The following is a 16,200-nucleotide window of genomic DNA, read 5'->3' on the forward strand; positions in this document are numbered from 1 at the left end:
GCTTCTGCACATGCACGATCGCTGAAACCTAGAAATAACCTGTTCCGGTACTTCCAGGTTTCAGCTGTCTGTAACCCCAAAAAACGCAACCTGAAGCATCTGTAACTCGAGGTATGACTGTACAGTCTGGCAAGTATCCGTTAAGCTAAGCAAACTATCAGTATGTGTAAGAGATTAAGGAACTAAGTATTTACCATCTCCAAGGAATGGCCAGCCTACCCAGAAAAGGCACTCAGATGAGGCATGATCAGGTATCCTGGCAGACAGGAGAGAAGCAACACACTCAAATTTCTGCTGGGGACCACCTCTTTCTGTGATGTATGTATGATATTTTGGGGGTGATCTTGAGCTACAGAGTTTCAAAAGTCTATATAAGAGCTTGCACACCAATGTTCTGGGTTCCTTTCCTCCCTCCCTGTGTGGGGGACCCTGTTGCAACAGTTTAATAAAAATCAGGCTTACTAGCTGCTTTGCTTCTCAAAATTCTCTGGTTGGCCTCTGTTATTTTCTCCTATGGATTGAGAACCTACAAAGGACTCTATATGGGCTCTCAGATACCCCATAAGGGAAAGGGAACAGTCGTCTTCTTATGACATTTCCAAACAGGTTTCCTTGGCCCAAGCTCAGTTTTGTAAAGCAGGGACCACGGATTAGATGAGGAGCTTGTGGGAAAGAAACCAGAGCTGGTATTTAAGGAGGAACACCTTCTAACCAGAGTAACAGCAACAAGAGAGGTGAGTGGTGTGGGGCAGAGAGTGCTGGATAAATTCAAGGTGTCAAAAATGAGATAATGTGAGGTCACAGAAGAGGAGATTACAGTAGCCAAGACTAGAAAGGAACAGGACTTGAGCACAAAGGAAGAATGGCAGGCAAATTTGATGGAATATGCAGAAATGGCGAAACTGACGGGGAAGATCAGAAGCCAAGAAGATCAAGTATTTGTTAGAGATTGGAGTAAATTTGTAGTTTACTTAAAAAAATCACTGCAAACAGTTAAAATCACTGGTAGCGTTGTAATGTGAAATTGGTTATGATAATTAGTGATATACAATAGTTGGATAAAGTAAAAGATGCGGAAAGCTTAAAAATTTAATTTAAGAACCCATGGGAGGGAGGGAAAGAAGTCTGAAGTTTCAGTGAACCTAATATTTTAATGGTTGAATTGGTTGGAGATAAAATGTGTAAAAATGTGAAAATTTAATAAAAAAATCTATTTTTAATAAAGGAGCAGGACGTGAGCCGGGGAGGAAGCGTTGTGCTTGTGTAACATTGAAAAGAGTGTGACTTGGTGCCAGATTGGATCCTGGCAAAAAAAGCAAAGCGAGAAGTCAGGATCAGCATTTTCCTCTTTTCACAAACTAGTTCACTTGTCATCTCCGAAAACACCTAAAGATACCTGGTAGCAGAGTACTTATTCACATGGCATAGAAATGGGGGGCTTTCAAAATCTTTGAAAATGTGCAGAATATCCCCCGCCCCCACAGGCTATCACTCTCTACCATGAGAGATATCAGCAGCTCTTCATACAGAATCTGGGCAGCCAGTGAGACTTACTTCTGAACAATGATCCGCAGACTAATAATCCTCTATGCAGACCAACAGCTGGACCAAATGTCCTGGAGCTATTCTATCGCTTCTCAAGGCTGGCACATTTGATGGACCCAGTCCTGGAACCACTCAGGTGAAGAAAGGGGCCTTGGATCCAGAGAATCCAAAGCTACCTGTGACCTGCTCTGAAGCAGGCCTTTTGAGGGCCTGCTGCTTTTAAAAACACAGAAGGTAGATGATTTACACGCACAGATTTTCTCTCCATCAGTAGAGGGCCTCTCCTGCCTCCAGGTCTGTATATTAGGATTGCACTCCAAATCAGTGGTCTTATAATTTGAGATAGATGGATGCAAACCTATCCAGTTACTTGGGAGTAAGTCCCAAGTAATTCAAAGAGTGTGACTGCTGAGTAAACTGCAAAGAGATTGGGCTGCATGTTAATACTCTTCCAACTGCATCTTCATCATCAGTACTTCTGTTGCTTTTGCTGGTGAGAAAACTCTCTGCTTGTTTTCTTCTATTCTGGCAGAGCTGCCTTAATTGTTTTAAAATTCCTGATTACAGCTAGGTGGTAGCTTTTTTTTTGTTTTTGCTTTGTTTTGCTTTTTGGAAACAGCTAAATAAGATGGTGAGAGTTTTGAGATTCCCAAGCTGGGAAATCACTGAAGCATTCAGGCCCTGTTTGCCAACTTCCCGTTGGGACATCTTGTTGCCCACTCTAGACAGGAAGGCTTGGCTAGATAGGCCTTTGGCTCTTACGCTACTATGTTAGATCTTGTTGTTTTTTGGTCATTTAGTCATGTCCACCTCTTCGTGACCCCCTGGACCAGAGCACGCCAGGCACTCCTGTCTTCCACTGCCTCCCACAGTTTGGTCAAACTCATGCTGGTAGCTTCGAGAACACTGTCCCACCATCTCGCCCTCTGTCGTCCCCTTCTCCTTGTGCCCTCCATCTTTCCCAACATCAGGGTCTTTTCCAGGGAGTCTTCTCTTCTCATGAGGTGGCCAAAGTCTTGGAGCCTCAGCTTCAGGATCTGTCCTTCCAGTGAGCACTGAGGGCTGATTTCCTTAAGAATGGAGACGTTTGATCTTCTTGCAGTCCATGGGACTCTCAAGAGTCTCCTCCAGCACCATAATTCAAAAGCATCAATTCTTCGGCGATCAGCCTTCTTCATGGTCCAGCTCTCATTTCCATACATCACTACTGGGAAAACCATAGCTTTAACTATACGGACCTTTGTTGGCAAGGTGATGTCTCTGCTTTTTAAGATGCTGTCTCGGTTTGTCTTCGCTTTTCTCCCAAGAAGCAGGCGTCTTTTAATTTTGTGACTGCTGTCACCATCTGCAGTGATCATGGAGCCCAAGAAGGTAAAATCTCTCACTGCCTCCATTTCTTCCCCTTCTATTTGCCAGGAGGTGATGGGCCCAGTGGCCAAGATCTTCGTTTTTTTGATGTTGAGCTCCAGACCATATTTTGCGCTCTCCTCTTTCACCCTCATTAAAAGGTTCTTTAATTCCTCCTCACTTTCTGCCATCAAGGTTGTGTCATCTGCATATCTGAGGTTGTTGATATTTCTTCCTGCAATCTTAATTCCGGCTTGGGATTCATCCAGCCCAGCCTTTCGCATGATGAATTCTGCATATAAGTTAAATAAGCAGGGAGACAATATACAGCCTTGTCGTACTCCTTTCCCAATTTTGAACCAATCAGTTGTTCCATATCCAGTTCCAACTGTAGCTTCTTGTCCCACATAGAGATTTCTCAGGAGACAGATGAGGTGGTCAGGCACTCCCATTTCTTTAAGAACTTGCCATAGTTTGCTGTGGTCGACACAGTCAAAGGCTTTTGCATAGTCAATGAAGCAGAAGTAGATGTCTTTCTGGAGCTAAATAAGATGGTGAGAGCTTTGAGATTCCCAAGTGAAGCGTTCCCACTGAAGAATTCCGGTCCTGCTTGCCGTTGGGACATCATCTGGTTGCCCACTCTGAGACAGGAAGGCTTGGCTAGATAGGCCTTTGGCTCTTACACTACTACGTTAGATCTTACTCGCTGTAAACCCTGCAGAAAATCATGGCAACGCCACTCTGCCAAGCGCGTCTCTCTACGCAGAGCGCAGTCGTTGCAACATCAGCACCTCCGACCTCTTTTCCCACGCGATGCCGCTCTTCGGCCGAGAGAGGGCGCCAACGCCTTTCGTTTGCCTGGCGCGCCGCTCTTCGCGCAGGCGCATTAACCCTTTACGAGAGCGCACCCCCTCCCCGCTCGCGTCACATTCCTCCGCATGCGCACTCCAGACCATTCCTCCCCCTCCGCCGCGGCTTGGAGTCGCGCATGCGCAAGGCGGCTTCGAGTAGTAAGTAGCGGTTGCTCGCGCATGCCCAGTTCTTTTCGCCCGGCCGGTCAAGGAGCGAGGCAGAACCGCCGAAAAAGCCGCCGCCTCGTCGGGTGGCAGGGAAGCTCCGCCGGCGCCGGAGCGGCCCAGCCCTCTCGGCGCCTTCCTCTCGGCGGTTCCTGCCGGCCGCTTCTTCCCTGAGGTAACCGGGGACGGAGGCCGGTAAAGGGAACCGGGGCAGGGGGCGGGGCTCCTTGGCATTTTCTGAGGTGAGGGCGGCGAGCGGGAGAGGAGTGACAGGAGGCTCGTCCAATGGGGAAGCAGTGCGTGCCGGGCATGCGCGCCTTCGCCTTCCCTTCTTTGGGATTGGCTGAGCCCTGGAAGGGGGCGGGGCCGCGCTTTGTCCTAGTTGAATCGGAGAAAGATGAATGGGGAGCGGGGGAGGGGCGCGGGGGAAGGAAGTGGATGCGGTTACGGGTCAGGGCGGATGCGATGCTCTCTGCAAAAGGGGGAAGTGAGACCTTTTGTGAGTTTTGCATCTTCCTCCAAGGGGCTGAGAAGGGGCATATAGGATTCACCCCCAACTACACCCTCAACTATAGAAGAGGAGGTTAAGGGGTGATATGATAGCCATGTTCAAATATATAAAAGGATGTCACATAGAGGAGGGAGAAAGGTTGTTTTCTGCTGCTCCAGAGAAGCGGACACGGAGCAATGGATCCAAACTACAAGAAAGAAGATTCCACCTAAACATTAGGAAGAACTTCCGGACAGTAAGAGCTGTTTGACAGTGGAATTTGCTGCCAAGGAGTGTGGTGGAGTCTCCTACTTTGGAGGTCTTTAAGCAGAGGCTTGACAACCATATGTCAGGAGTGCTCTGATGGTGTTTCCTGCTTGGCAGGGGGTTGGACTCGATGGCCCTTGTGGTCTCTTCCAACTCTATGATTCTATGATTCTATACCTTACAACAGCCCTGTGAGGTCGTTTAGGCTGAGAAACGATGGCTCCCCATCAGGATTGTCGTCTAATGGTCTTACCCAAGATCGGACAGCCTTTTTATTTCTTTAATTTTTCTTTTTCTTTTTACTTTTAAATATATGGTTTTAAAGTATATCTTTATTGATTTAAAATAAATACATTTATGGGAAAACAGACAAACATACAATCAAACAAACAAATAATAGAAAAGTCAAACAAACAACCACAATATAAGAAACAACAAAATTAATAATAATAATAATTTTTATTTATACCCCGCCCTCCCCAGCCAAGGCCGGGCTCAGGGCGGCTGACAAGCAATAATAAAAACAAGATGAATGATTACAACTTAAAAACAAGATTAAGATACAACAATTAAAATATTGAAACATTAAAATATTAAAATGCAGCCTCATCACAGGAGGAGAAAGGGAAAAGAAAAAAGAAAGAAGGGGAGGGGATCAAGTTGATTCCAAGCCAAAGGTCAGGCGGAACAACTCTGTCTTACAGGCCCTGCAGAAAGAAATCAGATCCCGCAGAGCCCTGGTCTCATGAGACAGAGCGTTCCACCAGGCCGGAGCCAGTGTTGAAAAGGCCCTGGCTCTGGTTCAGGGGTCTGCAACCAGCGGCTCCGGAGCCGCATGTGGCTCTTTTACATCTTTGCTGCGGCTCCGGGGCGGATACTAGCAAGGGGAGGAGGCGCATTGTGCGCCCCGACACTCCTCACTGTGGCGGGCGCTGTACTGGCTGTGACGTCGCATGGGGGCGGTGTGTGCGTTAGTCACGCACTGTCCCGACGTCACCTTCCCGCCCGCTGTCAGATCGTGGCTCCGGAGATATATTTGTTTTAAATGTCACAATGGTTTTGCGGCTCCCAGTTGTTGTGTTTTCTTCGGAAACGGGTCCAAGTGGCTCTTTTTGTCTTAAAGGTTGCAGACCCCTGCTCTGGTTGAAGCCAATCTAACTTCCTTAGCGCCCGGGACCACTAGGGTGTTGCTATTTATGGACCTTGAGGCTCTCCATCTAGGCTGAGAAACCATGGCTCCCCACTGATCTTCATGACTGGGATTTCAGTCCTGGTCTCTTGGGATTGTCGTCTGATGGTCTCACCCAAGATCGGACAGCTTTTTTCTTTATTTTATTTTATTTTTAAAAATTTTTACCTTTAAGATATATGGTTTTAAAGCATATCTTTATGGATATAAAATAAATAAATTTATGGGAAAACAGACAAATAAACAAGTAAGCAAACATACAATCAAACAAACAATAGAAAAGTCAAACAACCACAATATAAGAAACAACAAAATGAATATAACTAACATCGTTTATACTCCCGATACTGAAAGCAAATATAAAACTTACAGAGAAAGAAATTAAAAATGACTTTTTTCTTTCTTTCTTAATGATGAGGTCTCCGTTCTTGTCGGGCAGTGCTTCTCAGACTTGGGTCCCCCAGCTGTTGTTGGAGTACAAATTCCACCATTCCTAACTATCAGGATCCAGGGATGATGGGAGTTTTAGTCCAACCGCAGCTGGGGATCCAAGTTTGAGAAACGCTGCAGAAAAAATCTGACTTTGGCCGGGCAGAAGCTAATAGCTGGTGGGACTGCTACCCTTTTCGTTCTTGCTGAACAGGTTGCGACCCATCATTCTGGCCACAGGTCTGACCTGAGCAAGAGGGTGTTGGAAATTATGCCTGAGGACCACAGGCTGCTTGCCTGTGCCTTAGCCAGTGCAATATACTGACTCATGTGAACTCAGTAAATGTGAGGCAGCAGTAGGGTTCAATGGTGTGCAGTGGTCAGGGAGCTGGTCTGGGACAGCTCTCCCAGAAGGCAGCCTTGGGAAGCTATCTGGTTTCCTCTCCCTCTGGTTCTCTGGTTTGTTAAGGGATTAGGCTGATCGGAATGGAATCATCCTATACAGACAGCTCTGTCTGGGGAACAGTGTGTAAAAGGAAGGTGTGAGGAGCTGTGATCTGTGAGAAAGGACCAGGTGACATAGTTTGTAATCTACAGAGTGCCCTCAATAATCATTTATTGCAGGTTTTCACCTTGAACCCATAAAGTTGGTCACTGTCATACCCATTTTGTTGGATCTATGCCATTAGTGTGCATGGAACTATAGTGTGGTTTGCCGAAGTCTTCTTAGCGCAGTGGTGGCCAAACTTGGCCCTCCAGCTGTTTTGGGACTACAATTCCCATCATCCCTGGCCACTGGGAGCTAGGGATGATGGGAGTTGTAGTCCCAAAACAGCTGGAGGGCCAAGTTTGGCCACCACTGGGCTAAGGGCATAGGTTCCCTGATCTGCACCTGTACACCTATGAAGCTGCCTTATATTGAGCTTAGCTGTGGAACTACACAGCCCTGTGATGTCTACTCCAAATGCCAGTGGCTCTTCAACATCTTTCCCAGCCTTAGGATCTGGGATCATTTTACAGGAGATGCCAGGGACTGAACATGTGCCCCTTCCCCAGCTTTCAATTCTCCAACCAAAATTCCAGGGAGAAACTGCTTGAATTTGGGATTGGAGACATCATTGGCAGGGTTGCTCATCCTATAGTTGGGACAACAGAGAATTGCCAGTTCCAGACATGGGATCTGAGCACTTCTTGTTGTGCCCCTTGGCTTTTAATTCCACCATATCTAACGGGGTGATGATGCTTTAAGTCACCCGTTGCCAACCTGGTGCCTTCCAGGTATTTTGGGCTGCAAATCCCATCAGCATGTTGGTCACCAGGTTGGTGAAAGCTGTCTTTGGTAGTGGAACAGGACTTTTCATATTGTTGAAAGACTCTGATATGCCAAATCAATACAGTCATTCCTTGGTTGTCAAACCTAATCTGATCAGGGAGTCTGTTCGACTCCTGAAACGGTTTGAAAACCAGGGTGCAGCTTCCAATTGGCTGCAGGAGCTTCCTACACTCAGTTGGAAGCTGCAGAAGCTGCGTTGGATGTTCAGCTTCCGAAAAACATTCGCAAACCGGAACACTCACTTCTGGGTTTGTCCGAGTACCAAGACGTTCAAGAACCAAGGTATGACTGTAAAGTGTTTTCAAATTAAATTCATTTAGGCGTAGGATGGGCAGAAAAAAACAGATGAAATGTGGCATCTTTTCTAAGTAAAAAGTTAGAAAGAGCAGTAAAAGAAGCACATGGTGAATGTGGAGATCTGCGGGTTGAGGATGGGATAGTCAGGATGGAGCTGAAGGAAAGCAAGGAGAAGAAAACCCACAGAATCAGAAAGTTGGCCCTAGTTTGATCAGTGAGACTGCTCTTCCTTTTTTCAGGGAAATTCTAGTGAGGCACACATGTTTTGCAATAGATGCAGCAGAGATGCTAGATGAACCCATGACAAAGGCATTAGAAAGAAATTATACATCATTCTTGAATGAATCCGCTCTGCCTTCACTCTAGCAACATTCTTTGCTCTTAAGACCACAAGAAGGGCCTGACTGCTGGACATAGCTGTCAACTTTTCCCTTTTCTTGCGAGGAATCCTATTCGGAATAAGGGAATTTCCCTTAAAAAAAGGGAAACGTTGACAGCTATTCTGCTGGATCAGGCTGAACACCTACTTAGTGCAACACCTTGTTCTCACAGAGGCCCACCAGATGTCTCTGGGAAGTCCACAAGCAAGACATGAGGGCAATTGCTCTCTCTCTCTTGCTGTTATTCCCCAGCAACTGCTATTCAGGGTCATGCTGTCTCTGATCCTGGAGGTAGCTCACTTGTAGCCATTGATAGCCTTATCCCCCTCTTGAGCCTCAAACAGAGTGGGGTATGCATGTACAGGAACCAGTGTCCAGATTGCTTGCAAAGCTCAGTTAAAAGTACAGTATGAAGCTTCTAACTGGCACTTTTCTATCCATCTCATGTGCAGATAAGCAGCATGAGCGCAAGAGTTGCCAAGGCCAAACAATAGCCCTGAATCTAGTTTTAAGACAGCACACCATTGAAACTAGCAGAGAGGTGGGAAAAGAGAAGAAAAAGAGAAAGTGATATACCCATGACCTCTTGATTTGAGTTTTGGGAAACACGTTCTGGCTTCTCACACCCCTGCAGACAAGAAGTCATTCTGGCACATGGGGAACTCTGACAGAGAACAAGGGGAACCTAAGTCCCAGCAGTTAACTTTTCAGCCTGGTTTTCTTTTCCCTTTCCCCCAAGATGGGACAGTTCTCAGACAGGGAGTTCATCCTGCAAGTGAGTGTGTCCAGAGCCAAACCCTTTGCTCTGTGCATGTTTGGGGAGGAGAGAGAAAAGAAAGATGCGGATCTTGCTGGATCCCAGGAGCCTGCAGGGTGTTTGGCTGAAGGTCCTGAGAAAATGATAGAGGGTGGTCTTAAGAGAAGTCTCTCTGTGTGTGTTCGAGTTAGCAGCTCTAACTTTCGATGATTTCATTGTGGAGGACAGGATGGTTTGCAGTTGGCTAAGGCTTGGAAGACAGGCACACAGGTGCCTCCACACCCTTGAGGCATGGGACCACTCTACAGTGCTCTGGCAGGATTGCACCACAGGTACTGAGCGCCCTCCAGGAGTCTTTTATTTCAGCCTGCCTGTGTAGCTTTCCCAGCAAAGGAGAGAGGGAGACGGAAATCTTAAAGAGTACAGCTGCTGGGAGGGAAATAAAAAAACCCACTTTGTCCAGGGAAAAGGCCACATAGCGCCTAGCAGTGGAAGTGGCTTGTGTGCTGTAAGGATCTGGGAAATAAGGGCTCAGGAGGCTGGGGAAGTTGACCAAGAGCTGATAGGAGTTGTTTTTATTATAGTTCAAAATATCTGGAGCGCACCAGGTTAGGGAATCTTGCTTTAGCCTGGTGAGAATGAAGGTTTCTCTTCCTTAGTCTGTTGTGTGAAAATGGCATTTACTGTATTTTTCGCTCTATAACACGCACCCAACCATAACACGCACGTAGTTTTTAGAGGAGGAAAATCCGTAGGCATGCCACCCGTAGGCATTTCCTCCATAACACGCACAGACATTTCCCCTTACTTTCTAGGAGGAAAAAAGTGAGTGTTATGGTGCAAAAAATACGGTAGTTACCTCTCCTTTGAAGAAGCCACTGTCGCACTTCCCCACATGCAGTACGACCCTACAGAAAGCACTTTCCGGGTTACCAGGAAGCAAATTCCTGCTGGATTCAGAAGGGCTCACTTCTGACTAACCTTTATTCAGATGGCACTGCGGGAGAAGAACATAAAAGATTGGGGAGAGAGGGTGTTTTCAGACCCCATAAGCTCCTTGTGATGGACGCGGAAGGAGTCTAGATGTGTGCTGGTCACAGATTTGTGCCATACTGCTAGAGTGAATGGTAGAAAAATTGGGGTTTTAACTACAAAAATCCCCTCTCCCACGCACACCCACGCAAAAAAATATCCTGAATGAAGGCTCAATTAACAGAATGGAGATTTCATAATCTGCTGAGCTTTGATGTTTTCAAGCCTCCTGCAATCTGGGAATGGGGGCTGGCTGGCTTGAATGTTTGGCCAGCCCTTAGGAGGCGGGGCGATGGTGATGTCAAGGCGGGTTGGCCAGTGCCTGGAACTTAATCCCTGCTGCTGCTGCCTCCTCCGCCACATTCACTGCACAGCGGCTGGCTGGGTTCCTCCTTCCCCTAAGACTTCCCAGAACTGAGCTCGTCCTCCCTCTCCAGGGGGTGAGTACTGCACAAGCTCCTTTTGACACATCTCCCAGTAGGGGATAGCCTGGCTATTGTTGCCCAGCTGGCCTTCTGGGAAGGAGGAAGGGGATGCTGCTGTGACTGCCCTGCCTCTCCCGGCTCCTGCAAAGGAGGAAATAGGGTTGGGGTGGGCAGGAGAGAGAGAGAGAGAATACCACTGACCGGTTGTTCATACAAATTCAACATTAAGTTGGATCCTTTGCCATGCCGGGCACAATTGCAGCCTGCTATCACCCCCTCTGCCTGGTTCTTCGCAGTCATTTGCCTTGTGCGTGCCTGAGCTTTCCAATTTGGGGGATATGTCTCATGCATGACTCATTCCCATAAGTGGGTCTGTTTGTGGTGGGAGTTTGTGCTCAGAATTCTGCTTTGGAGCTGCACTAACGGCTGAGGTCTGCTGTGCCTCTGTGCTCGTCAGCTGCAACCCTTTGCAGTTAACGTTTAAGCTAGCGCAGAGGACTTAAGCTAGTATTTCAGGAAGGCAGAAGGAAACTCTTGCCTTTGACTTTGCTGCCGGAGCAGGCTGCAGGGAGGGGGTGAAAAACGAGCCGCTTTTCCAGTGTAAAATGGAGAGGCTGTGTAATCAAAGTCCCCACACCTTTCAGGGTCTTGAAATCTAAGTCAAGGTGATCAACCTGAAAGCAGCTTCTAATCCTTCCCTGAAGTTGCTTTTTAATTAAAAAAAAGCCCCAAACTTCTCTCCCCGGTTTACTCTCTGCTTTTGTTTTAGGCTGTTGAGAGACATTACTGACCAGGGGCAAAAGGTGGCGTCCTGATTGTTAATTCCTGGGTCCGTGTTGGGGAGCAAGCAAATACAGCCGAGAAGCTTCATCCAGTACTTGTCCCTTTAAAAAAAGCACCAGGAAGTGCTTAGATCCCGGGGATGGTGGGAGGTGGAGATGCAGGGGGAGGGATCTCTATGCTTCGCTGCTGCAGGAGAGCCGCAGCACTCAATCAAGGTGGCAGGGGGAGCCCTCTTGGGTTTTCAGAACCTTCTTTGCCTGCATCTTCCCAGCCTGGCAGGCTGCAGGATCACTCCGGTCAGAGCTGGTTTTGCTTCCAAAGATTGATCTCAGATGTGGCAGAGAGACCACCTGGGTACTGAGTGTCCTGGCCATGCTGCACAGAATTTTGGGGGAAAGGACCTCACAGGCAGCACCTGAGCCCGGTAAAACATCTGTTGGGGGGTGAACCCTGTGCATGAGATTTGGGACCAGCTTTAGTGGAAAAGTGAAGTGGCCGGGGGAGGGGAGGAGTTGGCTGTCTGTACAGATGCTCATATGACTAAGTCTGAGGATGAGCCACAGAGATGCTCATGAATATTTGACTTTCCCTGAGTAGTAAGGGACTGCTGCTACGTGCATGCCAGGAAAACAGAGTGGAAGCCTGGTCCTTTTAACAGTTTCGTCTCCTTCTTTCTCTCCTTCTGCTCTTTCTCCCTTGAAGCTCTCTTGCTTGGCATTCTTCTGGTTGCCAGAAAGATGGAAAGGAGCAGCATCCTCGCTCGGTAAACGTGCTGGTTGGCTAGCATTCTGGACCATGGACTTACTGAGACACCTTCAGGTGTGAAGATGTCACGCAATAACAGGGCGCTCGTGGTAGACTTTGTTTCCTACAAGCTGTCAGAGAGGGGCCACAGCTGGGATGAGCTGGAGGAGGACAGCGAGAACAGGACTGAGTTGAGAGACGAGATGGACAGCGTCCCCAATGGGAGTCCGTCTTGGCATCAAAGTACTAGCCCGGTCGTAAATGGGGCTACTGGACATCCGAGCATCCTCAGTGATCTTGAAGACAGCCCGAGGTTGGACGTGAGGCAGACGCTAAGAGAGGCAGGCGATGAGTTTGAACTGAGGTACCGGAGAGCTTTCAGTGACCTCACATCCCAGCTCCACATCACCCCTGGCACAGCATACCAGAGCTTTGAGCAGGTGGTGAATGAACTTTTCCGGGACGGGGTGAACTGGGGGAGGATTGTGGCATTTTTCTCCTTCGGAGGGGCCCTGTGCGTGGAGAGCGTCGACAAGGAGATGCGAGTGCTGGTGGGACGGATTGTCAGCTGGATGACCACTTACCTGACGGACCACCTGGACCCGTGGATCCAAGAAAATGGCGGCTGGGTAAGCAGTTGGCAAAGGGTGGTGGTGGTGGTGGTGGGAAGGGCACCTTCGTAGTTCTGAGTATGAAACAGGCCAGTTTATATTTCTAGCAGCATCAGAGGCAGAACTTGAGGATGCTGATGGGCTGGAGCTAATCGAAGCTGTAGTCCAAAACATGTGGAGGGCACCAGTAGAGGAAAGGTGCCAAGTGTCTTCTCCGGCAAGGTGCCAATACAACATTGGATAACCAGATGCTGGAAATGGCCACCAAGGGCTGAAATATTGTATCTTTGTTCCATGCTATTTCACACCTGCTGATGGATATTAGGTTTCCTGTTCTTTCTCCCCTGCAATGCCAAGTATGTAGACACACATGGTACCAAGGGCTCTTTCCTCAGCTGTGTAGTTGGATAGGTACTAGCCACTGTCTTTCCTTTTCTCGTTCAGGCTGGCTTGGTTCAGGTCACCCACAGGCCTGCCTCTGAATCCCCTTGTTCACTAGAGCATTTCATAGCCCACTAATCAAAGCCTCAAAGGTACTTTCCATTTCTTTTCTAGTTTATTATCCCCTTATTATATATCTATTTATATCGCACCTGTACCCTGACAGGGGCTAAAGGCTGCTTTCAGATAAAATGTACCACCCTGGGTCTTCTTCATCTTTAGGGGTCAAAGCTAATCTTTGGAACCTGGGGCAAGCCTTGAGGTTAAGGAAGAGGTTGGTTGACATTTTGCCTACCCTGCTGTCTGGCATGATTGAGGTGCTTTTCCAGGGCACAGGTACCCAGTGAAGGGGTGATGAGACAACTGCTGGTCATGACTAGACTCAAACCTGTATTTTTCCTCTTCCCTTAACCCCAACTGTGGATAAATAGACTGTTTGTGTTGCCACACATAATCACCTTCCCAGGGAGTGCAGTTTGGTGCATGGCCAATGTGCTTGCCCCAAGCATGAATGTTCTATGGAAAAGGTTAGGTCATGGGATTTGACAGCAGCTAGTGTGGCTCTGGGTGTGGCCTTGCATAAGTGTCTAGCAACTCCCTAGTGTTTTTCCTTTGCTTGACAGGAAGACCCTGTACAGTGATTGTGACACCCAGAATGTGCATTTGGTAGAGAGACACGGGTTAACTGCTGCAAATCAGTGCTGGCGTAGGGAGCTCTCATACCACCCAGAAGCTCGTGCTTTGTTGGAACACTCAAAACAAATTCCTGACATTCATCACGGGTGGAAAATTAGTTTAATCTTTCCTTGTAAACAGGCCAGCCTTATTTCCTAAGGTAAAGGTAAAGGGACCCCTGACCATTAGGTCCAGTCGTTGCCGACTCTGGGGTTGCGGCACTCATCTCGCTTTATTGGCCGAGGGAGCCGGCGTACAGCTTCTGGGTCATATTTCCTAGTTCCCCCCAAAGGTTTTACTAGCCCGGCTGCCTCCATGTACCTGTACAGAGTAGGGCAGTCTGAACAATGGGCCTAGCCCTAGCAATTAGTGACCAAGTTGGAGCCTGGGCATATGGGCAAGTGGCTAATAGCAAGGCTGCTTTTAACTCCAGGGCAGTTGCATTATGTTAAAGTAGGGGTGGGTCACTGGAGGCTCAGTCAGACTCCCCATCTGGACCCCTTGCATACCCTCCCCCAGCCCTCTTTATTTGTGTCTCATCTGCTAAGGACACTTTAATGCCCTCTTCCCCTCGGAGAGTGATCAGCAGCAGACGCGTTGGCAGAATCCTCCAGTGACGTCTCTCAGCTGCTCACTCCCAGTAGCTGTGATGCAGAATAACGGGAGACCCTTGACCCAGTCTCCGCGGCTGCTCACACCAAGGGGGCCATTGAGCCCTTTCCCTGCATCTGGCGGTGTTGCTGGCTCAGTTGAAAATACATCCTTGTTAAAAATCAGCTGCTGGCTGTTTCACTCAAGGTCCCACCTGCTGAATTGTCTACATCCTTGGGTTTGAACCTAAACAAAGCTCCTGATGGGTTAATGCGCACTTCTTGGGAATTTACTTTTAAGTACCACTCAAGGCTGTGTGTGGCAGCTCTCAGCTACCCAGATGTAAATGCAGCAAGCAAGGGATAAAACCTAATGGGCGCATGGAGTGAAGTCCAGTATTGGATGCAGGCTGGATAGAGTGAGTGTTGAGAAAACTGAGAGAGAGCTAGAGAGAGCATAGGGAGGGGGTATTACTCAGGAATGCTGGGAATGCAGTCGTCCTGGGGGCACAACCTGGGGTGTGTCTGCCCAAACTGACCCGACTGGTTCCTCTTCCTCTTAAGGCCATCTTGGTGGCTGGCCCCATCTCTTGTTCTCTTCTCTCCTCTTCTCCTGGTTCCCTCCAGCTCCCGAGATTAGTCCTTGGTCCAATGGAGATTTCCATATCCCTGTCGCTCTGGTGACGATTGGGCTGTATCCTGGAGACCGAGGCGATAATGTAATCTGATTTTGTAAACGAACTCCCCGGAGGGATTTAGATTAAATCGCTGATGGAAAGTCACTGGCCCTGGCTTGCTGGGAGGCTGAGATCCCCCTTCCCCTCCCCCCCAACTCAGCTAATACCGCCTGCTGGGAGTCTTCCCTTTTTTATGTCTAAGGACAAATGCATTGTTTGGGCAAATATTTGTTCGGCATTTGTGGGAGGGGCAGAATTGCTCTGGGGTGCACACCCACTGGTTCCTGCTGCTCAGATCTCAACATTGTTGTCTCCCTAGGTTCTCCTTCACTATTCTGGTATTGTTACATAGTTCTGCTGGTGGAAATGAATGGTGCAAGGTGGGGAAGTAGATAATGGTGGCCACAGAAAGGTTATGGACCATCATGTCCATGGGGATAACTTTTTCAGTACTGCAGAATAGTTTTCTTTCTTTCTTTCTTTGATGTTTGTTCCATGCTTCCTCCAAGGAGCTTAAGTTGCGGTATGTGGTCCCCTCCTATTTTATCCTCACAAGCACCCTGTGAGGTAGGTCAAGTTGAGAGAGAGAGAGAGTCATCCAGTGAGTTACCCAGTTTCTCTAACATACTAACCGCTAAGAAGGTCAGACTCCCATCACACATCATGGAATTACTGAGATCCAGTGGATCATATAATTGCACCTGGATTCAGAACAGACAGCTCTAGTCCCCACCCCTAATATGAACCAACTGGAGATAGCTTTGATGGAAAAGTACTAAATGAAAAGTAAAATAACGTGTGGTCTTGGGCATGTTGCTCTTTGCCTCTGTTCCTCATCTGTAAAAATGGAATAATATTGATTACCTACCTCGCAGAATTATTGCAAGTGAGGCTGCAGTGACTAGAAGGCATTTGGCAAATTAAGAACTGGTGAATGTTGTGGGCAGAGGGTTGACTTGGAACAGGAAGAGCTGGGTTCAGATCTCTGGAAATGTGGCTGGTGTCTCTCTCTTTTTCTCCCTAATGAGTTTGTTATGAAGTCCATGCATTATTCTTGGCACTCCTGAAAGGATGCAAATGCACCTATTTCCCAGCATTTTATTCCACTTGCTGTTGCTCTCCAATCTGACCAGGAACCCAAACTCAGGATGGATTACCGTATTTTTCGCCCC

At 47.9% G+C, this 16,200-nt stretch overlaps 1 protein-coding gene across 3 annotated transcripts in view; it reads left to right on the forward strand.

Moving 5' to 3' along the window:
- The first annotated feature begins 3,923 nt into the window (after positions 1-3,923).
- The window catches only part of BCL2L1 (BCL2 like 1), a 53,779-nt gene continuing 41,502 nt past the window's right edge, over positions 3,924-16,200 (forward strand). The window contains exons 1-2 of one of the 3 annotated variants that reach the window (XM_081196738.1): positions 3,924-4,083; positions 11,993-12,663. In XM_081196738.1, coding sequence (XP_081052864.1) covers positions 12,118-12,663 — 546 coding nt within the window. In that variant the 5' untranslated portion in view covers positions 3,924-4,083; positions 11,993-12,117. Of the gene's footprint in view, positions 4,084-10,369; positions 10,523-11,573; positions 11,715-11,992; positions 12,664-16,200 lie in introns of those variants that run through there. The other 2 variants (XM_081196737.1, XM_081196739.1) reach the window with 2 other exon arrangements.

This window comes from Podarcis bocagei (assembly GCF_964188305.1).
Source record: "Podarcis bocagei genome assembly, chromosome: 5".
NCBI lineage: Eukaryota > Metazoa > Chordata > Lepidosauria > Squamata > Lacertidae > Podarcis > Podarcis bocagei.